The sequence below is a fragment of the Protopterus annectens genome, chromosome 9.part0, assembly GCF_019279795.1.
Source record: "Protopterus annectens isolate FY-2018-M chromosome 9.part0, PAN1.0, whole genome shotgun sequence".
NCBI lineage: Eukaryota > Metazoa > Chordata > Ceratodontiformes > Protopteridae > Protopterus > Protopterus annectens.
In genome coordinates, this window is record NC_056743.1 from 472,567,668 (window position 1) to 472,594,370 (window position 26,703).

Here is a 26,703-nt window from a genome sequence, read left to right on the forward strand (position 1 = left end):
CTTGTGCGTTGAAGCAAAGAATTTGCTTACATATTAGTGACATTAAGTGTCAACGCACAAGAAGTGCCCTTTATAAACACAAATTAGTCCACCCTACATCACACTTTATATTTATAGGTTTGGATAAAGTTGTGGCACCGAACCTAGGGGACAGTCATAAACATCAAATGTTAACCAATAAGGAGCGTCGTTGGATTATAAACTTGGGAGCAATGTTTAAACCAGGGTTGAATGATCATTGGTAATAATTGTGGTTTTTGATATATTAGATGTTCTTAGAAAAAAGGAACTTTTGTAGAGATAGATGCATATTTGTGCATTTCTAATTGCACATAGGTTATTGGGGTTCATTAATTTTGCTGCATTCTTGCTATTTGTTTGTGGGTATCACCAGGGGGCTATTGGTATGAATGTGAATATATAAATCTGGATATATTCACATTCATATGATGCACTTTTGCACACCTTAATGTATATGTTTCAAACAAGTGTGGTTGCTTGAGTGCTTTTCTACATTGGAATGTATATTTTTGTATATGAGTGAATGGGTGTGCTTGTGCATTTACATGTATGTATGTTTTTGGGTGAATGTTAGCTATCCTATTAAGCACCATACCAACTACCAATGAGCAATATTTTATTGCTCTATCTAGTATCGTGCTTAGTACACATTTAAAGTGTTTTCTTTTGTATTTTTCTATATATACATGTATATATAATAATTAAATCTTTTGCCCCCAGCTATTATTAGCTTGGGCTTCATGTTTATTATTGAAGCACTGTGTCTTTAAAGAGTTACGCATACTATACGCATTGCGCGTATATCTAGACCTGCCTTTCTATTTTTTAACTGCACACTGAGGATGCTGTGAGCGAAACCGGCCACCGGTTTGTGTTGTTGGGCTGTGGTTGTCCAAATAAACTACTTTTCACTTTATGCTGACCTTGTGATTCATTTCGAGTGCTGGGATTATTTGTGGACTTTATATATATATATATTTTTTTTTTTTTTTTTTGCTGATACTTTGTGGTCTTTTATAGTAGTCCATTTTCTGCAAAGTTTCATTTGTTCAAAAGCTGCAGTTACCACGGATGACTTTATTCTGTTTCTGTTTAATTAGTACAAGTTTGCCAATGATCTTGAATCAGCGGAGCAGTAACATGAAGTGGGCTACCTTGCTTTAGTTTAACAGCATGGGAAAATTAAATGTTTAAAGTCTATTTTGCATGTTTAACCCTGTAGGAGTATTTGCCCTTTCCCCGTGGTTTTGTAAAAGTGGAGTTAATATATTTAATTAAGGGGGGATGGAGAAGAGTGGCCTTGAGATGATATTCACTGGTTCACTTTTTGTTAGTAATAGTGGGTTGCTCTGATTGGCTTTCAGTTGTAACAGTTTCATTTTTTGTTGTTTCTCTGTTTCGTCCCAAATCTGATACCGTGTACATGTTCATCGTGTTACACTGCTGCAGTCATTACACTCGGGTTATCCTGCCGTCAGGCGGTTCCCCAGTCGGCCTGAGTTCCAAAGTCTTGGTCCGGCGTCGGTTGCTGTCGCCTCCTCCCTGACGTCAGTGCGACAGGGGTATATAAGATGCAGCCGACGCCATTTCTTTCAGTCTTTATTGCCGCACGGTGCCCGAAGCAAAAGCAGTTCGCAAGTGCCGGTCGTCCGTCTCTTGAGATTTTCATTCCGAATCCAGAACCGAAGTCTTCTACAAAGCTAAGTACCCTGTTGGGGAAACCTTTTCATGCCTCAGACCAATGTCAGTAAAAGTTAATAACTGTATTTCTTGTGGGAAGCAAATACCTCATAAGGATTTCCATTCCTATTGTATCCCATGCCTAGGCCCAGACCACGACGTCACTGGTTGTCGGTTTTGTGCTTGGTTTAACAAGAGCACTATTAAACATCGGTTTGATTTTGCCCAACATTATTTTGGTAGAAAATTCAATTATACCATGCCATCGGAACTTCCAACGACCGGAATACACAAAAAAAGTGCAAAGACAAGGATAGGCATCCGAGGCCCAAAACTGACGAAGCCTCTTCTAGGCCAGTCGCCGGTTCTCCCGTTTTCAGCGAGGTGCCTTTGCAGCCCCTGACGACCACTTCTGTAGAACCACAGGCCACCTCTGACTCCCACGTAGAGATGGCTGGGCCTTTGGACGCACAAGTTATTCAGCCTACCGAGACTAACCTTTCAGAGGGATCTGGAGTAGCTGAGCAACCCACAGCTTCAGAGGGTGTCTTCAGACCTACTCAGTTAAGCATTAAACCCTCAGCTAAGTCTAAGCCTCCTTTAAAATCAAAGAAACAAATACAGCATTCTCCAGGACAGGCCTCCATGCCTAAGAAACAAATGCTCAAAATGGCCGAAGACCTAATCACTCTAATCAGGGGGGTCCCAACCCCCTCCTGATAAAAGGCCTAGACAGGATGAAGACTATGACTCATCTGACCAGGTGTCCATCTCTTCTGATTCATCCTCAGACCTAGGATACTCTTTACCCCTTATGAGGATTCTTATGCTGAGGAATCAATTCCATCAGCCTCACCGCCTGAGGACTACTCCTTTGGGGAAACCCTACATACCATGAGGGAGCATTTCCACTGAGAAGACCAGGATTACTCAGAATCCAAGAAAAGGCGCAGAGACTTCCTTTTATTACTTCAACACAGACCCCTTGCTATTCCGCCAGTGTTAGATATTGTGGTTGATGTGTATACTGAATCCAGCTTAAATCCTGATTCCTTACCTCCAGCACCTGTTAAACCTGACAGATACTACAGAGTCCCTGACTCACATAAATTTCTGTATAAAAGCCCTGTAGCTGCCCCTGAAACTATTTCCCAGGGACCCAAAGGAGTTAAGGCCTCTTCAGCCAAGAATCCTGTTCCCTCTGACAGAGATTCCAGAGCATTAGACAGATGGGGAAAGAAAGTATATACGTCTGCAACTTTAGCAATGAGAGCCTTAAATTGCCAGTTTCACATGCTAAAATATCAGCAATTTTTACTGTCTCAGTTAAAACAAAAAATACTTCCAGAATCAGATCCTCCTAATTTTAAAGAAATGCAGGATTTATTGCATGCAGCTGAACAAGTGGGAAAGCATACTTTGCAATGTGGTTTTGATTCGCTAGAGGCCTCCTGCAGAGCAGCAGTTACAGGCTCTGTCATTAGAAGACATGCTTGGTTAAAAGAACATACGTTACCTGATCATGTTAAAGCAAAATTATTGGATGCACCTTTGCAGCAGGATGTGTTATTTGGAGTTAAGGCAGAAGAGGTATTAAAGAAAATGGAGGATGAGGCAAAATCTATGCAAACGGTGAAGGATTTCTTACAGGTTCAGCTTCTTAGATTTAGCAGAAACTGGCCAACTAAGAATTGGTCCTTTCCAATTGCATACAGACCTCAAAGGGGAAGATACAGACGTCCAAGAGGTAGATGTCAAACACAAGGTCCTTACAGGCCTAGACAGTGGGTTGCATCAGGCCAGAAAGAAGGGGAAGACAGGCCCCAACCATATAAAAAACAGCTCCAATGACTTCCCACTACAGCTGCCAAACAAACCTTCTTGGCAGCCCCCTTGGGAGGAAAACTGGCACTCTTCTACCACAATTGGCAAATGATCACCAAAGACAAATGGGTTCTCAACATTGTATTTTAAGGTTACAGGTTCCACTTTCACACTGCCAAGGTTAAAAGGAATGCCAAATCTGCCACCAATTCAATGGGCAGAGGCTCAAAAACAAATTACAGCACTCATGGATATGAGAGCTATTCAAAAGGTATCATCACAGGAGCAAGGACAAGGATTTTACCCAAGACTCTTTCTGGTACCCAGAAAGGACAAAGCCTGGAGGCCCATTCTGGAGCTTTCTCTAAACATTATCTGGATGTTCAGAAATTCAAAATGATGACACTACAGCAGCTTCTTCCCATGCTGGGCAAGAAAGCTTGGCTTGTGACTTTGGACCTCAAGGAGACATACCTGCATGTTCCTATCAGACAAAACTGCAGAAGATACCTCAGATTCATAGCTGGTTCAATGCACTACCAATTCTCTGCACTGCCCTTTGGCTTATCTACTGCGCCCAGGGTCTTCGCAAAGTGCCTGGCACCAGTAATTGCATTTTGCAGACAGAAAGGAATTCAAATTTATCCGTACCTCGACGACTGCCTGATTCAAGCAGAGAACAAGGACATTCTTCTAAAGCATCTGGCGTTTGTAAAAAAGTTAAGTTGCTTGGGGTACACAGTAAACGAAAAGAAATCAAAACTAGTGCCCTCACAAGAGATTATATTCCTGGGTGCCAGCTTGAACACAACGGCCCAGGTGACTTATCTCATGCCAGACAAGCAAGGACAACTGACTCAATACTTTCAATTGATGGCAACAAAGACCCAACTCCCTGCAAGAAAAATTCTGCAGGCCTTGGGTTACATGGCATCCTGCATACTACTAATTCCATATGCCAGACTGCATATGAGGAAACTACAATGGTACCTAAAGAATGTATGGTTTCAACACTGTCAAAGTTTGGAAACAGTTATACCACTAATCCCTTGTCTTCAACAGGAGTTTCAGTGGTGGACTCAAGCTTGTCACCTCAACAAGGGACAGCCTTTTGCACAACCCACAGCCAGGCAAACACTGACAACAGATGCATCGGATTATGCCTGGGGAGCACACATGGCAGGCAAATGTATTCAGGGCATGTGGCCCGCAGAACAAAGGCATCTTCACATCAATCAAAAAGAGATGCTAGCTGTACAAAATGCCCTTATAGCTTTCAAGGACCTGTTGCATCCAGGACAACTACTGCTAAAGACAGACAACACCACAGTTATGTGGTACATAAACAAGCAAGGGGGCACTCACTCCTACCCGCTATGCAGACAAGCCATGACTTTGTGGAACACAGCTATAAACCTTCACGTTCATCTGCAAGCACAATTCCTGCCAGGAGAGAAAAACACACTGGCAGACGACTTAAGCAGAAACATCATGGATTCCCATGAATGGGAATTGAATCCACAAATATTCAGAATGATAACACAGAAATGGTGGAGCCCGGACATAGATCTGTTTGCATCCCCAATAAACTGCCAGCTACAAAAATTCTGCACACGGAGTTACCATCCACAAGCATGGAAAGTGGATGCCCTTTCATTCAGCTGGGAGAACCTACAAGTATACGCTTTCCGATCACTACCTCTCCTGCCAAAGGTACTCATAAAAGCCAGGCAAGAAGAGCCAAAGATGATCCTGATTGCACCAGACTGGCCACACCAGCACTGGTACCCAATCTTAAGGAGCTTAGCACATGAACCACCCTGGATTTTGTCTCAAATTCCACATCTGCTGACTCAGCACAACAATCAAATACTACACAGCCAGCTAAAGACCTTAAACCTAGCTGCATGGAAGATTCCTTAGTCAAGCAAGCAATGCCTCTCTCTAAAGCTGTTATGGATGTCATTCTGGAGGCCAGAAGGCCTAGTACCAGGAAAGCCTATTCGGATAAATGGAAGAGATTCTGTGCCTGGAACCAAGCTCACAGCCTTGACCCTCTTGTCCCAAACATTCCTCAGATACTACAATACTTAACTGAGATGCTGGACAAAGGCCTCTCCTTCTCATCCATCAAGATCCACACCTCTGCCATCTCTGCTCATTACAACATGGATCCACCAATTTTCTCTAATCCTCTGTTAAAACAGTACCTCAGAGGGGCTAAAAACATAAGACCGCCCCGTAGAGCACCTACTCCAACTTGGGACCTCAACTTTGTTTTGGAAAAACTAACTTTACCTCCTTTTGAGCCGGCTAACACAGCAGAATTAAAATATATCTCTTGGAAAACTGCTCTACTCCTGGCAATAACATCAGCACGAAGAGTTTCAGAATTACTGGCACTAATGGCAGTGGAGCCTTTCCTCATTTTCCACCAGGACAGAGTGTCTTTAAGAACTAACCCTATGTTTATGCCAAAGGCGGCATCCAGTGTGGCTCTAAACCAAACTATTCACCTACCAACTTTTTATCCTAAACCGCAGAATAAAGGGGAGAGACTACTGCACTGTTTGGATATTCACAGGCAGTTACGCTTCTACTTGGACAAAACCAAGGCTTTCAGAAAATCTGAGCAATTATTGGTAGCATATGCTGCAAGAGCACAGGGAAAAGCCATTTCAAAACAGACTATTTCAAAATGGATAGAACATTGTATACGTTTCTGCTACACATACCATGGAAAACCTGTACTTAGCAGCATTAGATCTCACTCCACCAGGGCAACAGCCACTTCAACTGCCTACCTCAGGGGAGTACCTACCAAGGATAACTTGGAAGCAGCAACTTGGAGTTCTGTACATACCTTCACCAAGCATTACCATCTGCCTCTATACTCTAAATCCAGAGCTGGCTTCGCCACTGCAGTGCTGCAGGGCCTTATAGCCACCCCTGATGCCTTATAGAACCAGCCAGCCTACCTCAGCTTTGGGATTCTACCCAAGTGTAATGACTGCAGCAGTGTAACACGATGAACATAGTACAGTTTTGTACCTACCATAAATGTAGATGTTCGAGTGTATACACTGTTGCAGTCCAGGTTACCCTCCCTCCTTCCCCTCTTACTGGCTGGTACGTACCTATGTTTTCTACCCTTACTACCTATGGGGAGTATTTGCTGGTAGCTGTAAGTTGTTTTTTGCTTTTCTTATGTATGTTTTATTAGCAATTGGAATTGCCTACCTATTTAGAGGCACCTGACATCTGGGGCAAGAAAAACTGAAGAAAATGGCGTTGGCTGCATCTTATATACCCCTGTCGCACTGACGTCAGGGAGGAGGCGACAGCAACCGATGCCGGACCAAGACTTTGGAACTCAGGCCGACTGGTGAACCACCTGACAGCAGGATAACCCGAGTGTAATAACTGCAGCAGTGTATACACTCGAACATCTACATTTATGGTAGGTACAAAACTGTACTTTTCAGAGACATGCCCAAAGTCATTTGTTTGGAAGATTTTTGATGACGTATAAGTTAATTTTCTTCCATGGCTGCCAGGTAGTGCATAAAGGCCTGGTTCTGGACTCTTGTATCCCCCCCCCCCCCCCCCCCATATTTTTGAATCTAGTGTGAGTTATTCTACCTTCCAGGTCAATTTATCAGCCATCTTCACTTTTCTTTATGTTGATTTTGTCTAGTCTTTTACTTGCCTTAAACATGTTAAACACTTCCCCTGTAGTCTTTCTGTTGTGTACTCCTCCTGCCCTGTGAAGTCTTAATTTTCTGCTTGAAGAGTTCAATTTACATATTTTTATTTCCTAGTGACGGTTATAAAAACGGTGATTTGTGAGTCATATCCAGTATTATGCAAGGACTTTATCTTCTTGAGAACCGATCCTTCACTGTATTCCATAAGGGGCCTTTGGCTAGAGTATGAACAAAGCTTTTTATTTGTTAAGTTCTCTTTCTGAATAGATCTTGTTTCAGAGGGTGTTTGTTTTACAGTGTGGGTGTCCATTAATGGTTCCACTATTACACCAATAGAATAACTGCCATTTTTATAAGTTCACAATGTTTGTTTCCTTCATTAAGAGTGGAGAGGGTAAGAAGATCTCAGAGTATTACCTCTGTAAGAGGATGGCTAATTGCATGTCCTTTTGCCATGATAAATGTTGAAGATCCTTGAGGTGGCTCCACTGACGCACTAATTTAGGATCATGGCTCCTTTTTTTTTTTTTTTTTTTTTTTTGTTCTTTAGATACATTTCTTTAAATTTCTTTAAATTACATCTGTCGCTCATCTCCTGGTCAGGATCGTGTAACATAAAAGTCAGAATTGGATCTAACAATGGGGACTATCTTCAAGAAATGTTCAACTTTGGGGACAACTGGGACATCATCAAGAATGGGAATGTATACTGAGACATGTTCTTCAGTATGAACATTGTCAAGGTTGCTCTGAGATCAAGTTTGTATCACAGGTACAATGCTGTGATATTGTTTGTGATGCAGGAAGGAGATGTCTGCGTTTTTTCCTGTATTCTATACCCTCAGAGTCCACTGAGTAGGATCTGAGCTCGGCACATATACCTCTCACTTGACCAGTTAGATCAAAGCCTTTCGCTGTTTGCGTCCTCACTGTCTCTCCTTTTAATGGATGAAGAAATCTGCTTGTTTTATCATAGTTGGACTTCTGAGAAGAACTCTTCTTAAAAAGTTGGGCTTTGATTGCTCTGTTGTTTTTAGCATTAGGCACCAACAAACTAGAACTGATAGGCAAGGTTGTTCTGGTTTGCCTAGATAGAAGTCTCTGAGCAGGTGAGCCAAGTAGGTTGTCAAGGGGTATATTTCTGAGATTAAGTAAATTCAGAAAGATATCGGTATTGCCACACTTTGACCTCTCTAGTAACTGCTTTGCACTCTATACTGCACGTCGTTCAGCAAGGCTGTTTGACTGCGGGTATTCAGGACCACTAGTAACATGGATAAAGTTCCACTCTTGTAAATCACTGAAACAATTGACTGGTAAACTGAGAACCATTGTCAGAAATAACTGTTTGTGGACTACCATGGATTGAGACATGACATTTCATCTTAGTAATAACAGCACTGGACGTTAGGTTAGGTAGCAAATCGATCTCAAACCAGTTTGAATAAGAGTCTACCAACACTAAGTAATGCTGACTGTTCTACTCAAGTATGTCATTGGCTACCGTTGACCAAGGCAGTTCAGGAATTTGGCTTAGCTGAAGTGGCTGTTTTTGCAAATGTGGCTTAGTACTGTTGCACACTGATCAAGAAGAAAGCACTTGATCAATGTCTTTCGATAGAGAAGGCCAAAATACTAGACCTCTCGCCCTTCTTTTGGTAGAATCAGAACCTGGGTGACCACGATGCAAAATCTGAATGTATTCATGTTGTAAGGAAGTAGAAACAATAACTTTTGGACAGTTTAAAATTACACTATCTTCCATCAGCATCTCATCTCTATATGGAAAATAAGTTTTTACTTTTGGCAGTACACAGGATTGTTTTGATGGCGATACTCCGTTGATGAAGTAGTTGAGCTTTTGCAAATTTGGATCGGTCTTTCTATGATCTCTTAGCTCATCAAGTCTTGTGGTAGAAAAATGATGCACTTCCATGACATCAGAGTCAAAATTCTCTGCATCAGCCTGTTCTATGGTATTTCTGGGTGATCTGGATAAGGTATCGGCCAGATAAAGAAGTTTGCCTTTTGTACAGATGATTTTGAAGTTATACTTTTGCAATTTGAGCATCATTCTTTGTAGTCTTGCTTGAGCTGAATGCATAGGCTTCATTAAAATAGTGACTAGAGATTGATGATCAGTTTCAGTCTGGATAGCTCGGCCATAAATATAATCATGGAACTTCGAACATGCGAACACAGTTGCTAAAAGATCCTTCTCAGTTTGAGCATACTGTATTTCAGTTTGGGTACGAGTTCTAGATGCATAGGTCTGCCCTTTTGAAGAATAACTGCACCAAGACCGAATGTGAAGCATCACAGGAAAGAACTATGGTTTGTGGACATCATAGCACCTTAATGTAGGTGGGTTGGCAATTTGCTGTTTGAGGTTATAAATTGCTCTCTGGTGGTGTTCTTACCATGACCAGGCAACATTTTTGCGTGTCAGCTTTCTTAAAGCTTTCTCCTTCGCTGTGAGTAGGACTTCATGTGGGTGTCTAACAAACAGCATCACAGAGAGTAGTTGGAAATACCTCTTACAACATACACTGTGGAGACAGGCCATCAAACAGGAGGGGGATGTTCCAGACATGGGGGCAGAATATGGCCCACATCTGATGAAGTGTATCAAACGAAAATGGAGACTTTAAGACGTTTGTGTTTTGTGGTAGTGCTGGTGGTTCTGCAACTGTTGGAATCTACTAAATAAAAGAGTGTTCACTGAAGATTTTATCCGTGGCTTTATTGCTTCGCCTGACAAAGGTGCTAGTGTGGATTACTAGCTTTTTTAAAGGTACTGATAACTCACTAAAGTCAGGGATAAATTTGCCCAAATAGTTAACCATACCAAGAAAATTCTGTAGGGCTTGGACATTGTCTGGAGTTGGCATATCTCAAGAATGGCTGCTTGTTTAGAAGGATCTGGTCATAGGCCTGTACTGGTAAATAAATGACCTACTTAAGTAACTACATTTCAGAGGACTGAGCTTTAAATTCACTTCATGCACTCTGTTCAGAACTTTCCTGCGGTTTCTGTTAAGTTCTGCTTCACCATTGCCTCCAACCAGTAAATCATCAACTGTTACTGCACACGGGTATCCTGAAAAAGTTTGCCCCATTGCACGCTTAAAAACTTCACTGGCAGAATTTATTCCAAAAGGCATTTTGAGGAATCTGTATCTACCAAATGGGGTACTAAATGTAGTCAATAGTGAAGATTTGTGATCAGGCATTACTTGCCAAAATGTACTCTTTGCATGTAAGACAGAAAAAAACTGTGGCATTTGGCATGAGGGTGGCAATCTCCTCAACTGTACGCATAGGATGATAAGGTCTCTTTAATGCCTTGTAAGTCTGTCAGGTCAATGCATATTCTGATTTCATCTTCATTTTTCTTATGAGCAGCTACCGTGGATGACATCCACTCACTTGGTTCTGTGACTGGACAAATCCCACCTTGCTGCACCATTTTGTCTAACTAGACCTTGACTTTGTCCTGCATAGCAAATTGAACTCTCCTTGCTGGTCTGACCACTGGACTGACCTCTGGGTCTGCTTTCATGGAGTACACAACTGAAAGTTTGCCTAGCTTGTCATCAAAAACATTGCATACTTTGAGAAAATAGCGTCACTGAAGCTGGAACTGGGACATGCTTACATGATGGACTTCTTTGGTAAAAGAAAGCAGTTTCATTCTCAAACTGTTTCTGAGACACAATAACGACTGCACAGGTCTTCTGACTACATAAAATTGCAAGCTGTAACTGTTCCCAGCCTGATGGCATGAAAGCCTTCGGTTTGAATCTCTTCACCTCCATAAGCAACAAGTTTTGCACAATTGGTGAAATTAAGTTGCTCACCAGCCCTCACTTTAGCAACTGTTTATGCTGACATTACATTACACTTCGAACCACTGTGTACTTTGAGCTGTTTGTGTTTACCATTGATCAGGACAGTACAAAATACTTCATTCTTTGTCAGCACATTTGCTGCATTAACCTTTTCACCAACCACTCGTACACCATCCTCATAGAAAGTAGGGTTGCAGCTTTCTACATGATCAACTTGTTTTGAGTGACCTTTCTTAATAACTGAATGAAGCTTGCTTGATTTACAAAACTTTTGAAAGTGATTCAATTTTTTAGACTTGTGGCATTGCTGACCAAATGCTAAGCACTTCTCTCTTTTAGACTCATGATTGGCACCACAATTATGACAGTTAACAATAAGACTTGACTTGAGTTTTGCTGATTCACCCTTATACTGACCTGAGCATGCCCTTTTCACTAAGCTAGTCTTGAAACTTGCTAGAAAGCTACACCTCCTCCCAGACCACCTGCAGGTGTTGCAGCTGACATGTGCTTAGGCCTGTTTCTGCTTGTCACGTGCTGCATGCTGTCTACGTTTGCTCTAGAGGTTGTTGAAACCATGCTCTTATCACTTGCAAGCATACTTGTGTGCCTTTCTGTGAGCTCATGAGTTTGACAAATCTCTATAGCTTTGCTTAACTTTAAATCACTGTCACAAAGCAAAATCTTTCTCATTGCAACACTGTTAACACCAAACATAAGCCTGTCCTTTAACTCATCTTTCACGTCACCAAATATGCACATTTTGGCTTTATTTCTCAAGTCAGTGATATAAGCTGCAAAAGTTTCATCTGTCTTTTGGTCTGTTGTATAAAATAAGTGCCTCTCTAATGTAACATTTATCTGGGAGTTGCAATTTTCTCTAAATTTACGTTTTAAACACTCTGGGTACTCTCTTGATTCAGCCAGTACCACAATATGGCAGTTTCCCCCTCTCTTGCATATACTGCTGGTGCATACACAAATGAACACTCTCTTTCAGTGGTTCTCTGACCCAGCTAAGTTAAGCAAAATGTATATCCTTGTACATGCATCTTTGTCAGAAAAAGCTGCTTGTATGAAAATATTGTATTCCTGCTCAAATACTCCCCATTTCTCTGCTGTATTATGATCAAACACAAGTGGACTAGGTCTGCAAAATGCCTCTGCCATTTCAACATCAGTAGTGAAGGTGCTTGAAATTATGTACGAACATACACACACAAATATGTATGCCTGAACTTTGCCAGTACTTGTAATTATGCCCAGTAGCACAGCAAACTCTGAGATAACTGTACTTTGCCAAATAAACCTCTGTAGCACAAGACCACTCCTTCTCAGTGTAAGAAATACTTTGAAATGACTGTACTTTGTGAATAAACTTTAAACAGCAGAAAACGCACAGAGTAAGAAACACTTCAAGATGAATGCACTTCACAAATAAACTGTACACAGCACATGAACCTTTCAAAATGGCTGTACTTTGCAAAATAACTCTGCATAGTGTAAGAAACACTTTGAAACCGCGGCACTCTGAGAATAAATGTACACAGCACAAGAAACTTTTTGAAATGGCTGTACTTTGTGCTTTGCAATGTAACAGTACTTTGCACACATCAAACTCTATTAAATAATTGCACTGTCATAAAGCACATACTCTGCAAACACTTTGCACACTCTGAGATATTTTGAACAACTCTAGTTATGCTTTGAATGATTTTGGTCAATGTGAAGTAGAAGTTTGTGCCCAAACATTGTCTTTTACTAAAAAACATGCAGTTGCCTTGCTCTTTAAGCTCAATTTGACCTTTTATTTTACATATTATGCCCTTTTAAACTTTCATCATGCTCATTATACTTTTCTTGTGCCCGTTTTACTTTAAACATGCTTGTTATGCAAAGCAAGGGTAATTCTGATCCCCATATGAACATTTCTGCTAGTTTTATAAAATGTTGTAGTTTTGAACACTTCGTTTAATAATGCATTTTTGTGCCTTTCATTTGATTAAGAACATGTTTCATGCAAATTGTTTGATTAACCATGCGTTTTCTGCCTTACAAATGCTCCATTTCATTTTCTTTGCCAAATCATTTGTGCAAGTTTTTGTTACTTTAAGTTCGTTTCTGGCCTTTGTTTGTCTGAGCTCTGTTTCACTCAACCAGCCGAATCTGCCTTCTCCTTCAACTCTGCACCTCATAGCTTGACGAAGTTGCTCTCTTAATCCCGGTTCTGACACCATGTTTCTTGCCTGATCAGGATGAAACAGACGAGCAGTTGTGGGTTCAGTTCAAGCAGCTTTATTACACACAAACACATCAGGAATGAGGCTTTGTAACTTAAAGTTAAAATAAATTTATAAACAGACTGATTACCACACTCATACATGTTAACATTCTAGCTGTTCTCTCAAAATGGCACTGCTGCCTGCATGTGTTCACTATTTATGTCCATGTGATTACATCTGGAAATGCTTCTTGCAGGTACATACACATGCACTGTTCTACGATATCTATGTTGTAACTGCTGTGGTCTGCTTTGCGTACTTATCTCCAAGTGTTATAAATTGAATGCTATTTCCACATCCAGGAAGCACTTTTCTATTGGAGTACTCAGCAGTATGCTGCCCAAGTCATCTGCCAATAATTTTTATAGCACTTTTATGGCATTTATGTCATATGTCCATTCTGCTGCTGGTGTTTCAAAGTAAAATATGTGTTATGAGAAGTGCTTGACATAACTTTGAATCTTTGAGACAGCAGTTAGGCACCAGGAGCACTTCCTCCTGCCTGTTCCTTTTCTCCTAATTTGACAATGTAGTGGTCTAGAGTAGGCAAGGTTGGATGTTCTTCGTCTTCCCTTGCTGCAGTCCTGACAATTGGGTATAGTCCGCGTCCCAGTCGGCCCGAATACCAGAGAAGTTGACGCCGGTCATGGCGCTTTAGACTGACGTCAGTACGTCAGGGTACTAATGCGCATGACCGACGTCATTTCCTCAGTCTTTTTTGCCGCATGGTCCGATGCAGAAGCAATTTTGCGAGTGCAGGTTGGCGTTCTGAGATTTTACGAAACCGGAGTTTCAGCCCGAGTACAGAGTTGGCTAAGTAACCCGTTGAACATTTTGGTTTTTCTTGCCTCAGTATTTAACCGGATGTCAGAAAAAGTGAATAACTGTATTTCTTGTGGGAAGCAGATACCGCATAGGGATTATCATACATTGTGTATACCTTGTTTAGGGCCTGAGCACGACGTTGTTGGTTGCCGCTCTTGTGCTAGATTTAACAAGCGCACTATTAAGAGGAGGCTTGATTGTGCTAGGTTAGTGTTTGGGAAGCGTTGCAATTATACTATGCCGACGGATACTCCCACGCCTGCTTCATCTAAGAAGCGCAAGGACAAAACAGTGAAGTCTAGGGTGAGGAACCGGCAGTCGGACGCCGGTCCTTTAGAAGGCTCAGGGGAGCCAGAGGTTTTGCCAGGAGTCTCTATGGAGTCTCAGGCAGATACTTTACTGTTACAGGATGTGCCCTCTCAGGAGGTAGGCCAGGCTGAGGGGCTTCTCAGGTAACTGTTCTTCCCTCTTCCCAAGGTAGTTAGGGCCTCTCCTTCTGTTGCCAAAGCTTCTTTTAGAGGAAGGCCAAGTTCAGCTTCTGTAGGGGCTTCTCCTAGCATTTCGGGCTCTGTGCCTAAGAAACATATGCTTAAAATGGCAGAAGATTTGATTACTCTGATTAGAGGTTCTATGCCCCACCTGATAAGAGGCCTAGGGTGGAACAGGAGTTTGATAGTTTTGAACAGTGTTCACAGGCTTCAGAGTCTTCTGTGGAAGACTTGCAAGAGTTTCCTACTTATTCTGATTCTGATGTGGATGATTCCACTCCTTCAGCTTCTCCTCCTGAGGATTTTTCATTTTCAGAGACTCTTCACTCCATGAGGGAGCACTTTAAATGGGAAGGCCAAGATTACTCTGACTCCAGAAAAGGCTTAGGGAATTCTTGTTTTGCCCCAGCATAGGCCCTTAGCTATTCCTCCTGTGTTGAATGTGGTGGAGGATGTTTTGCAGAGGCCTCTCTGAACCCTGATTCCTTGCCTCCTGCTCCTGTTAAGCCTGATAGGTATTATAGGGTGCCCAAGCTCATAAGTATTTGTTTAAGAGTCCCAGGGCGGACCCAGAAACTGTTTCTCAGGGGCCTAAAGGTGTTAAAGCTTCTGTGGTTAAAAATCCTGTACCCTCTGATAAAGAGGCAAGGGCTTTGGATAGGTGGGGTAAGAAAGTATACTTCTTCCACTCTAGCCATGAGGCGTTGAATTGTCAATTTCATATGCTGAAATATCAGAATTATCTCCTTTCACAATTGAAATCTAAGGTGGATGCTTTGGCGGAAGGTATTGAGTGTAAAGAATTGCTGGATTTGGTTCATGTGTCTGAACAAGTGGGTAAGCATTCTTTGCAGTGTGGTTTTGATGCTGTTCAGGCCTCCTCGAGGGTGGCTGCTACTAGTTCTGTTCTTCGCAGACATGCATGGTTGAAGGATCAGAATTTAGCTGAGCATGTTAAGACCAGGATTTTGGATGCTCCTTTTCAGTCTGATGTGTTGTTTGGACCGCCTGTGGAAGCAGTTTTAAAGAAAATGGAGGACAAAGCTAAGTCTATGCAGACTGTTAAAGATTTTTTGCAGGTGCAGCCTCCAAGTTTAGTAGAAATTGGCCTGCTAAGGGGTGGACATATCCTGCTTATGGTTCCCAGTCTAGGGGTAGGTCTAGACGTGGTAGGGCAGGGCTCAAGGTTCTTTAGGCCTAGATCAGACAGTTCACCTGCTCAGACTTCTGGTGAGGGCAGGGGACAGTCCTTTCGTAAGCAGAACCAATGACCTGCCTTTTCAGCTGCCAGTGGACTCGCTGGCAGCTCCTTTGGGAGGAAGATTGTCTCTTTTCAAAGAAAATTGGGATTTAATCACTCAAGACAGATGGGTGCTGGATATCATTCATCACGGGTACAGATTTTATTTCCACACAATGCCCCTTTCAAAGGCATGCCAGATGTTCCTCCTCCACAAAGAAAAGAGGCTCACAAGCAAGTTTCTCAGTTACTCCAGATAGGGGCTGTTCAGCCAGTCCCTGTGTCAGAAAGGGGCTTGGGATTTTATTCTCGCCTGTTCCTAGTGCCAAAGAAGGGGAACACGTGGAGACCAATTTTGGATTTATCTATCCTCAACACTTATCTGGACATTCCCAAGTTCAAGATGTTGACGTTACAGCAACTGTTACCTCTGCTGGGCAAGGATCACTGGATGGTAACTTTGGATCTCAAGGAAGCCTACCTTCATGTGCCCATAAGGCTAAGTTGCAGAAAGTATCTGCGGTTTCGAACTGGAGATTTTCATTATCAGTTCTCTGCATTGCCCTTTGGCTTATCTACTGCCCAGAGTATTCACAAAGGTTCTGGCTCCAGTGATAGCTTACTTCAGGCTTCAAGGCATTCAAATTTATCCTTACTTGGACGACTGCCTGATTCTGGCTCAAGAAAAGGAACACCTTCTACAGCATCTGGAATATGTCATAGCAGTGCTAAGATGCCTAGGGTATTCTGTGAACGAAATAAAGTCCAGTCTAGTACCCTCTCAAGACATGTGCTTTCTGGGTGTGAGACTGAATACAGCAGCCCAGATGGCCTTTTTAACCCCGGACAAACAAAAGAGTCTGTCACTTTACTTCCATCAACTATCTCATCAGTCCGTGCTGACTGCAAGGACAGTCCTTCAAGCATTAGGGTTCATGGCATCTTGTATTCTGGTGCTTCCCAATGCCAAACTGCATATGAGGAAGCTGCAATGGTATCTCAAAATGTATGGACACAGCACTGCCAAGATTTGGACACTGTCATTCAAATAATACCTTGCCTTCAAAAGGAATTCTTGTGGTGGGCTCAGGAATGTCACCTAAACAAGGGACTCTCTGTGACCCGCCAGAGGCGAGTCAGATTTTAACGACAGATGCCTCGGACACTGCTTGGGGAGCTCATCTAAATGGAAAGTGGATACAAGACAAGTGGCCTGCCAGACTACAGCATCTACATATCAACATGAAGGAGATGTTAGCAGTCCAGTTTGCATTGATGGCGTTCAAGGAGTTACTTCTTCCAGGGCAGGTGTTGATTCGGACAGACAACACAACTGTCATGTGGTACATCAACAAGCAAGGGGGAACACATTCTTATCCTCTATGCAGGCAAGCAATGATTTTATGGGAGACTGCGTTAAGCCTGCAACTGACTCTTCAGGCAAGGTTTCTGCCAGGAGCACAGAACTGCCTAGCACATCTATTAAGCACACAAATGATGGATTCCCACAGTGGAAACTGGATCTTCATGTATTTCAGAAATTGACAGTGTCATGGGGAACTCCAGACATAGATCTGTTCGCTTCTCCACTAAACCACCAGCTGCCAAAGTATTGCACAAAGGGGTTTCATCACACAGCTTGGAAAGTGGATGCTCTGTCTTTCAGTTGGAAAAACCTTCATGTCTATGCCTTTCCACCTCTACCTCTTCTTCCAAAGGTATTACTAAAGGTCAGACAGGACAGGCCAAGGATGATTTTGATAGCTCCAGATTGGCCTCGGCAACACTGGTACCCACTTCTAAGGAGTCTTGTAAAGAAGCCTCCATGGCCTTTACCTCTGATTCCTCATCTGTTATCTCAGAAGGACGGTCATCTGCTCAATGTCAAGCTTCAATCTCTTCATCTCACAGCTTGGCATATTCTGTGTTGACGCATGGTAGGTCTCAGCTTCCTCAACAAGTTTTAAATGTGATTATGGAAGCTAGAAGGCCTAGTACTAGGAGAGTGTACCGAGAAAAATGGAAGAGATTTTTATTTTGGAGTACAGCAAAGAATTTGGAGATTTCAGAGCCTAATTTGAGTGTGGCTCTTCAATATCTTACTGAATTACTGGACAAAGGTTTGTCTTTCTCTTCCATAAAGATTCATGCTGCAGCAATTTCAGCTCACTATGATTGTGACCCACCTTTGTTTTCATCCTTTGTTCAAGCAGTTTCTTAGAGGGGCAAAGAATATAAGACCCCGAGCTCCTACTCCTGCTTGGGATCTCAATTTTGTGTTGGAAAACTTACTCTACAACCTTTTGAGCCTGCAGCTACTGCTGAATTGAAATATTTGTCATGGAAGACTGCTTTTCTGTTGGCTATTACTTCTGCAAGAAGGGTGTCTGAGTTGCAGGCCCTTATGGCAGTAGAGCCCTTTTGATTTTCCATAAGGACAGGGTATCATTACGCACTAATCCTTCCTTTATGCCTAAGGTGGTTTCTAGTGTGGCTTTAAACCAAACTATTCATTTGCCTACGTTTTTGCAGATCCTCAAAATAAAGGGGAAAAGATTTTGCACACTTTAGATGTACACAGGCAATTGCGTTATTATTTGAGCAGGACTAAAGATTTTAGGCAGTCTCAGCAGTTACTTGTTTCTTTTGCTTTAAGTTCACAGGGCAAGCCTGTGTCAAAACAAACTATTTCTAGGTGGATTGGCTTTTGCATTGCATTTTGTTATTCCCATCATGGCAAAGAGGTTCCAGCTGGGATTAGGCCTCATTCCACTAGGGCTACTGCCACTTCAACAGCATTTCTAAGGGGTGGCAACTAAGGATATTCTGGAAGCAGCTACTTGGAGTTCAGTGCATACTTTCTCTAGGCATTATCACCTGCCTATATACTCTAAGACTAGAGCTGGTTTTGCCACAGCTGTTTTACAAGGCATGTTGTCAGCTCCTGCTACTTTATAATTTGCCAGCCTCCCTTACCTCTGCTTTGGGATTCTACCCAATTGTCAGGACTGCAGCAAGGGAAGACGAAGAACATAGTACAGTTTTGTACCTACCATAAATGTAGATGTTCGAGGATTCCCTTGCTGCAGTCCAATTTACCCTCCCTCCTTCCCCTCTGTGTTTCAGGGTGGTTGTGTAGGTGAGTTTACATGCTTATATTTTTTGTATATATATATTTCTGTATATATTGTACATGTTTTTTGGTGCAGGTTGTTTTTGGGACTTGTCTTTTTGGGTCTTCTGACATCTGGGGCAAGAAAAGACTGAGGAAATGACGTCGGTCATGCGCATTAGTACCCTGACGTACTGACGTCAGTCTAAGGCGCCATGACCGACGTCAGCCTTATACTCTGGTATTCGGGCCGACTGGGACGCGGACTATACCCAATTGTCAGGACTGCAGCAAGGGAATCCTCGAACATCTACATTTATGGTAGGTACAAAACTGTACTTTCTGCTTCGTCATTTGCTTGTATTGCTATCCTGATAGCTTTCTGGAGCAGGCAAGAGCTAGTCCACCAAAATATGGTTGCTAACAGCTACAGCAAATGGGAATCTCATTGTGGTTCAAAAAAAAGAAAAAAAGTCTAGCTGAGAACTGGAACAAGCCTTACATGTGGATCCTGCGTGCCAGAATGCTGTCTGTGAGGTGCTAGTTCATGATAGTTATCTTATATCATATTTGTTTATTATATTTTTTGCATAAAGAAATTGTGCACTTAAAACTTTTTGCAAATTAGCTGTGCATATTTTTATTAAAAATGTCCAGAGGACAAATTTTAACTTATTTAAAATCAAAACAAATAAAAACACTTTTTTAGAGGGAAAAAGCAGTGAAAAAGACTTAAGTGATTGCAGTTTGTATTTGTGGTGGTGATTGATTATTTTTCTTTAGTGCCAAGTAGCCACTAATGTTTCCTTAATACCATTTAAAGGTGATACTGACATGGATGAACTGGAGCAGGAGCTGGATTATATTCTAGAAAATGCTGAGATGCAACCTGTGGACCTTCCAGAGGTCCCCATAAAACCACTACCTTCCGAACCACTTCCTGCCTTACCCGACTTACCAGAATCACTTCCAGAGCTACCCAGTGATAGCACCAAAGAGAAAAACAAATACGCACTGGAAGAAGGTAAGAATAATTACTAAAAAATACTGTATGCCCTAAGCAAGTATCGCCATAGTCTGTTTTTCTGGTTAGTACTGTTTATGATGAAACAAAACCTTATTTTATTGTGCCCAAAGAAAGTCAGCCTGCCAGTACATTTGAGTGGAACTGAGGAAACCATCTGATGCTGTTATTTTCAGTAAAAAGTCTAAACCCACATGGAATCTTGTCACTTATATATGTTGCAGTAGGATCTATTAAATGGAAGTGTAGGAATTACCAGTGATATTTATTTTGAAGTAATGTAACCATGAATTATTGTGTGTGTAAACTGTGTAAAAGACAGAAGCTGATATAAGAACAACATTTTACTGGAAGCCTTGCTGGCTGTGTGAGCAAAAAAGTACATTATTTTACTGGAGGCCTTTTTCAGCAGTGTACAAAAAAATGGCGTTTCTTCAGTTTAGAACTTAAAAACATGACATAGACACTACACATTTTATATTTATTTGTTAATATGGATACTGCACAGATCCCACTGGACCATTTTCAGGCACATACCTGGGCTGCAGAGAACGTAATATAAAGAATAGTTTAGTACATGGAAATATATAATGTTCACCATTAGATTACTGCTGCAGTAGCATTTTATATGAGACATCCTACTAAGGACCAGACCTACAAGACCGGCTTGGAGAGCTTTCAGGCATCTTCCATATTCCCTAGCCACTGTGCTTTAGGAGGTAAGAAAGATAACTCCATGGCCAGAGAACCAAAAATGTAGAACGTTCTTGATGCTGAAGAGCACACTCCTCTGAGGGCTTTGGGAGATTGAAAGGCCGTGTTTCTACAAGACTGGGCCGACAAGTTCCCTACCAAGGATCACATTCCACAACCATAATATTTCTAAAAGAGTTTGTTTTATTTTTGTCAGAAAGTTAATTGGGGGAACTTCTGTATGCACTCAGGCTCCTCTTGCCTTAGCCATTAATAGGTGACTCCATTGTGGCCATTTGTTGATCCTAGTCCCACTCTTCATTTGTTTTTGTCCTTCTGATGAGCTCCTTGGATTACCACTGAGGACCCAGGTTATCAGGCATGCCCTCTGTAGCGATTCAGCTACTCTGGGTAGGGGAAAACCACAGTTGCCAGCATCAGGGAAGGGACAAGGGGGATTTTCCTTTGCTACTCCCCTCTGAGGAGTTTCTTCGTGGGGAGGGTACCATCTTAGTGGACACTTTCACTCTTTCTTAGGAAGTCTTCAAATGGCTGAACTTGCAAGAAATTTGTTTTAAAATACAGTAGAGAGTCGATTATCTGAATGAATTGGGACCTAGGGTAGTTCAGATAATCAAACATATAATCGAACCAGATTAAAAGAAAACGTCTAAAATCTTGTTTTTTCTGCACAAAGGGAATATACTTTTCAACCACTCAGCGATTCCATTGTAAAGTAAAGAATATTTTTCTCACACAAGCAGGCTACAAGCTCAAAAAACATGCACAAACGAATATAACGTTTACATATTCAGACTTTGACTTTTCCTACCTGAAAACTTTGAAAGGCTGCGTTCGGATAATTGACTTTTCTGATAATCGACACTGTACTGTATGCAATACCACAGTTGTAATTGATAATCGACACTGTACTGTATGCAATACCACAGTTGTAATAAAGGTCCTATGATCTTTTGAGGCTGTTCCTGCTGTGTTGACAGGTTTTGATGCTACTTTGCTGTTAGCATTTTACCTTACAACCAGCCATTTGCTCCTCGAAAGTTTGTAAATTATGCAACAGCCTCAGACCCACAAATTCCTTTTCTTCTACTCCTTTAGTATTCTCTGTCCCAGTTACTTAAACATTCTCTAGGATGTGAATATGATATTACTAATGATGTTTTTAGAGCAGCTGTTGTGGGTCAGTGTTGATTACAGTTGCCTGACTACATTCTTAAGATTTCCAAGCATCTCATTACTTGGAACCTGTATACTTCCCTGAATTCGTAGTTGGCCTTTCATCCTTTATCTGCTGAGTCCTTTGAAAGGCTAAACGAATATGAAAAAAAATAATCTGAAGTAGGAGATTCATTTGTCTGCAACCTGTGGGTTATGGATCCGATATCGGATCCGAACCGGCATGGTTTACCAGCTATGGATCCAAGCTCTCAGCTCCTCCCTCACCCATAATGCCCTGCTCTACCCTCATGACCTCAGATCTCGTTTGCCGCGCATGGTGACTGGATTTGTTTCTCAAGCTCTCAGGCTAAGTGCTAGTTTTAAGTGTTAAATTTCAAAATTTAAAAGTTTTTATTGATTTTTTGTGTGAAAGTGTAGGTTACCCCTTTGATATATTTACTTTTTTAGAGTTAATCTAAAAGTTATATCCCTCCCCTCGCTGTTAGCGTAGTGTGTGTGGGTTGGGCCTGTGAGTGTATTTTTTGTTGTTTAGTTACTTTAGTTTTAGTAACTACTGTGTTAGATTGGGATGGCAGAGCAACCCAAATCTATCTTTTCTAAATGCTCCGAGTGTGGCCATAAGCTTTCCCCAGCTGATGGCCACACTCTGTGTGTTAGATGCCTGGGGGTTGAACACCTCACATCTGGATGTTCCATTTGTGCAGGGTTCAACCCCAGGGCATTGAAGGAGCGGAGGTCCAAGCTTGTTTTGGCGGGCCTTTTACCGCCGGACTCGGCTTCGACCTCCGCTCCTTCGAGTAACTGCATTTCACGGTTATTCCTTCTCGGCACCCCTCCTCCTCCTGGGACTCAACCTCCCGCTTCTGGTTCGGAGGAGAGGGATGCTAGAAAAAGGGACCGAGGGAGAAGCACCATAAGCGGCGGGCCGAGACCTCTGTTTCGGCCCCGCCAGCCAAGCGGCTTCTCCCCGGCTCCGTCGGCTCGGTCTCCTCCTTCTCGGCTCCGGTCTCCAGTGTTTTTCACCGGGACCTGAGGAGGAGGAGACTCGATCTCCGTCGAGGCTATCGAGGAGGCACTCCAGGCCTACCTCGGTAGCCTAGTCGAGATCCACGATAGCTTCGATGCTGATCTGGACCGGATGATGAGAAGGTTCATCCAGGCCCAGATGCAGATGGGAGTGCTCTTGCCTCCCCCCCCCCTCTGGGGGGGAGCTCAACACCCTTTTTCAAACCGATTGCTCCTTCTCCGACCCGCTATCCGGGTTCGGAGCAGCTGGGGCCCAGCAGCCGAGCGGGGTGGGTCGCCGATAGTACTTTGTACTTCGGATCCGACCCTGCCCTCGAGTGCATCGAATCCGACCTCTCGGAGCTTGGATCAGAGCCTCGGATCCGGGGGGATCAGTGCTCCTTCGGCGCCGTCTGTGTCGGAGCGCACTGTCCCTTCGGATCCGAGCGCTTCGGCGCCGGCTCCGATCCACTCTTCGGATCCGAGGGGGAGCCGATTGTCGGATCCTTTGGTCGAGGTCGGCTCCCCTTCGGCATTTGATGTAGTGGAGAGGGCCCTGTTGAGGGTCTCCGGACCCCCGGCACTTGTTTCGGCTCCGTCCCGCGCTCCCTCTGCACTGGGCCAGGCTTCCACCATCCGGCCCTTGGGACAGCCCGCTTCTGTGCCCCAAGCTGCTCCAATGGAACAGGTTGCTGCTTGCGAGGAGTCCTCTGACAGCCCCCCAGAGGATGTTCCTCGCAAGCATACGTGCAAAAGGAGGCACATTGACTCCCCCGAGTCTCTCACGGAAGACACGGACTTGGAGGAAGGGGAAGGCTCCCCACGGTCACCCCCCGAGGATGTCTCATTTGGGGACATCATGGAAATGCTCCGTATAAGGGGGGGTGGTCTGCCCCCAAGTCTTCCTCGGACTAGTCCGTGTTCTTGGAGGCATTTGAAGCGGGCCCGTCTACCTCTTGGGTGTCCCCTCCTGCCGACCCCCTGGTGGACCTCATTACCACCAGGGCGTGGAAGGAACCGGACACCGTGGAGCCAATTCCTAAGAGGCCCGATAGGATCCTCAGCCCACCGTCCAACCGTGCCCATTGGAGTAAGGGGCCTCCGGTAGATGCCATGTTGATGGCGGCGGCCACCAAGAGGGAACTTGCTCAGGAGAGTCCCTCAGTCCATCCCCCGAGCAAGGAGTCTCGGATGATGGACCGCTTGGGGAAGCGGATGTTTAGTTCAGCGACCTTCTCGGTAAGGGCGCTGAACTACCTGGCACACGTCATTAGGATGCAGCGAGATCTCATTAAAGAATACGCTGCATCTCCCCCAGAGTCCATGTCGGAGGAGGACAGGGTGCTGCACTCCACCCGCATGGCCACTCTTAGATCAGTTACTAATACCTCTGTGCGGCTACTCTCCCACGCTATGGAAGGCGCCGCTAGAGCCGCAGGGGCAGGCCTAGTCACTAGACGTCAGGCCTGGCTCCGTCACTGCGATTTTTCTGAGCCCTTCAAAGCGCGTTATGAACGCCTTTGATGGTTCTGCCCTCTTTGGCAAAACCGTTCGCGAAACCTTGACCCAGAGCGAGAAGGACGGGAAGACGCTGTCTGCCGTCAGAATCCGCTTCTCTGCACCCCAGAGGCCCTATTCTAGGAACCAAAAGGGTCAGAAGAAGATGTGGTTCCGGAAGTCGCAGCAGTCCCAGCCTGCTCCGGACAACCAGTCCTTCCGTGGCAGAGGAGGACAGGGAGGACGCCCCTAGAGGCAGAGGGGCTCCCAGAAACTTCGGGTCCAGAGAACCTTTCTCTGAACGGCCCGCGCAGCAACCCTGAGGGGTTGCCCGGCTGCTCCACTCTGGAGGCAGTCGGGACGTTGGGCACCTAGCGGCTCGGGACTCCATAACATCAGACCGCTGGGTTCTCCAAATCATATCCAGAAGATACCGCATCCCTTTTCTTCACTTTCCAAAGTTGAAGTCCCTCCCAGACGTTCCACCCGGTCAACGGGAGGCCGCTTTGGCAGAAATTGGCCATCTGCTAAAGAAAAGAGCCATCCAGCTCGTCCCCCCAGACCAGATCGGATCAGGGTTCTACTCCAGGTTCTTTTTAGTGCCAAAGAAGACGGGGGAACTAAGACCAATTCTAGACCTTTCTCTCTTGAATCTGGCAGTCCCCAAGGAAAAATTCCGAATGGTCACTCTGCAATCTATTTTCCCCCTTCTGGGAGAAAATCACTGGATGTGCTCTATAGACCTCAAAGATGCGTACTACCACATCCTGATGGACAGGTGCTCCAGGAGGTTCCTCCGCTTCCGGCTGGGAGCCAGTCACTACCAGTTCCGGGTCCTTCCCTTTGGTCTCACCACAGCCCCCAGGGTGTTCACCAAAGTATTAGCAGTGGTAGCGGCCCACCTGAGGCTTCAGGGGGTGCAGGTCTTTCCCTACCTGGACGACTGGCTTCTTACTGCCCCAACAAGGCATCTACTATTATTGGCGCGAGACTCCTTTCTCCATCTTGCTCCCTTTCTGGGCATTACAATAAATACAAAGAAATCCAACCTGGCCCACACAGCTCTTAGATTTTATAGGGGCCAGGCTAGACACAAGGAGTTTACGAGCCTTCCTCACTGCGGACAGAGTTCAAAATCTGCAGCTCCAGGTGCGGGCCATTCTCCACTCAAGTTCTGTTCCGCGGAGTTGGTCCTGAGGGCTCTAGGGTCCATGGCGCCTGCTATAGCACTTCTCCTCTTGCCAGGCTCAATATGCATCCTCCAGTGGACTCTCTTAGTACAGTGGTCATACCTTGCTCTCCCTATGCATCATCCCATTGCGATCAGCAAGGCTTGCAAGCGGTCCCTCCTGTGGTGGCTTCACTCTCCAGATCTCCACGGAGGCCGCCCATTTTGTGCTTCTCCCCCCCTCGCCACGGTGACCATGGACGCCTCCCGCCTTGGGGCATTTTATGGGCCGGACCGTCCAAGGCACGTGGAACGATACAGAGACCTTACTGCATATCAACGTTCTAGAGATGAGAGCAGTGCTCTTAGCGTTGCTTGCACTTCAGGACTTTCTTCCCTTGGGAACAATTGCGATTCAATCGGACAACATGTCTGTGGTCTGGTACATCAACAAGCAAGGGGGAACAAGGTCTTACCCCCTTTGTCGAGAAGCCATGAGAGTTTGGGAATGGGCAATCTCCACCAACCGCTTTCTAATAGCAACACACATTCCGGGTCGGTCCAACATCCTGGCGGACAAGCTCAGTCGCACCATTCTGACCCCTTACGAGTGGTCTCTCAATTTTCAAGTAGCGGAACGCATATTCGCACGGTGGGGAACTCCTTCATGCGATCTTTTGCCTCTCCTCAAACACCAAGTGCGACAGTTTGTTCGCTCTGATACCCCCTCCAGGAGGTTCTCCAAGAGACGCTCTGGTGCATGCTTGGCCACCCGGTCTTCTTTACGCTTATCCACCCTTGCCTCTGATGCTCCAAGTTCTTCAGAAAGCCTCTCGGGTGGGTTGCAGAATGATTCTCATTGCTCCGTTTTGGCCTCGACAGATCTGGTTCCCCTTTCTAAGGTCTCACTCGGTGAATCCTCCTTGGATTCTAGATCCCATTCCAGATCTGATATCCCATCCATCCTGCATACCTCCTCCGAACCTGGACAACCTGAAGCTGACCGCTTGGCTGCTCCAGTTCCACTCTTGATCAGGACTCCCGGTATTTCGTCACCTGTTAAGGCAATACTGGTGGCAGCTCATA

At 44.1% G+C, this 26,703-nt stretch overlaps 1 protein-coding gene across 2 annotated transcripts in view; it reads left to right on the forward strand.

Annotated features, from left to right (window-relative positions):
- Nucleotides 1–26,703, forward strand: part of CHMP7 (charged multivesicular body protein 7) — a 421,425-nt gene that overhangs the window by 202,045 nt on the left and 192,677 nt on the right. For both annotated transcript variants that reach the window (XM_044083012.1, XM_044083013.1), the window contains exon 9: nt 19,854–20,054. In XM_044083012.1, coding sequence (XP_043938947.1) covers nt 19,854–20,054 — 201 coding nt within the window. The remainder of the gene's footprint in view (nt 1–19,853; nt 20,055–26,703) is intronic.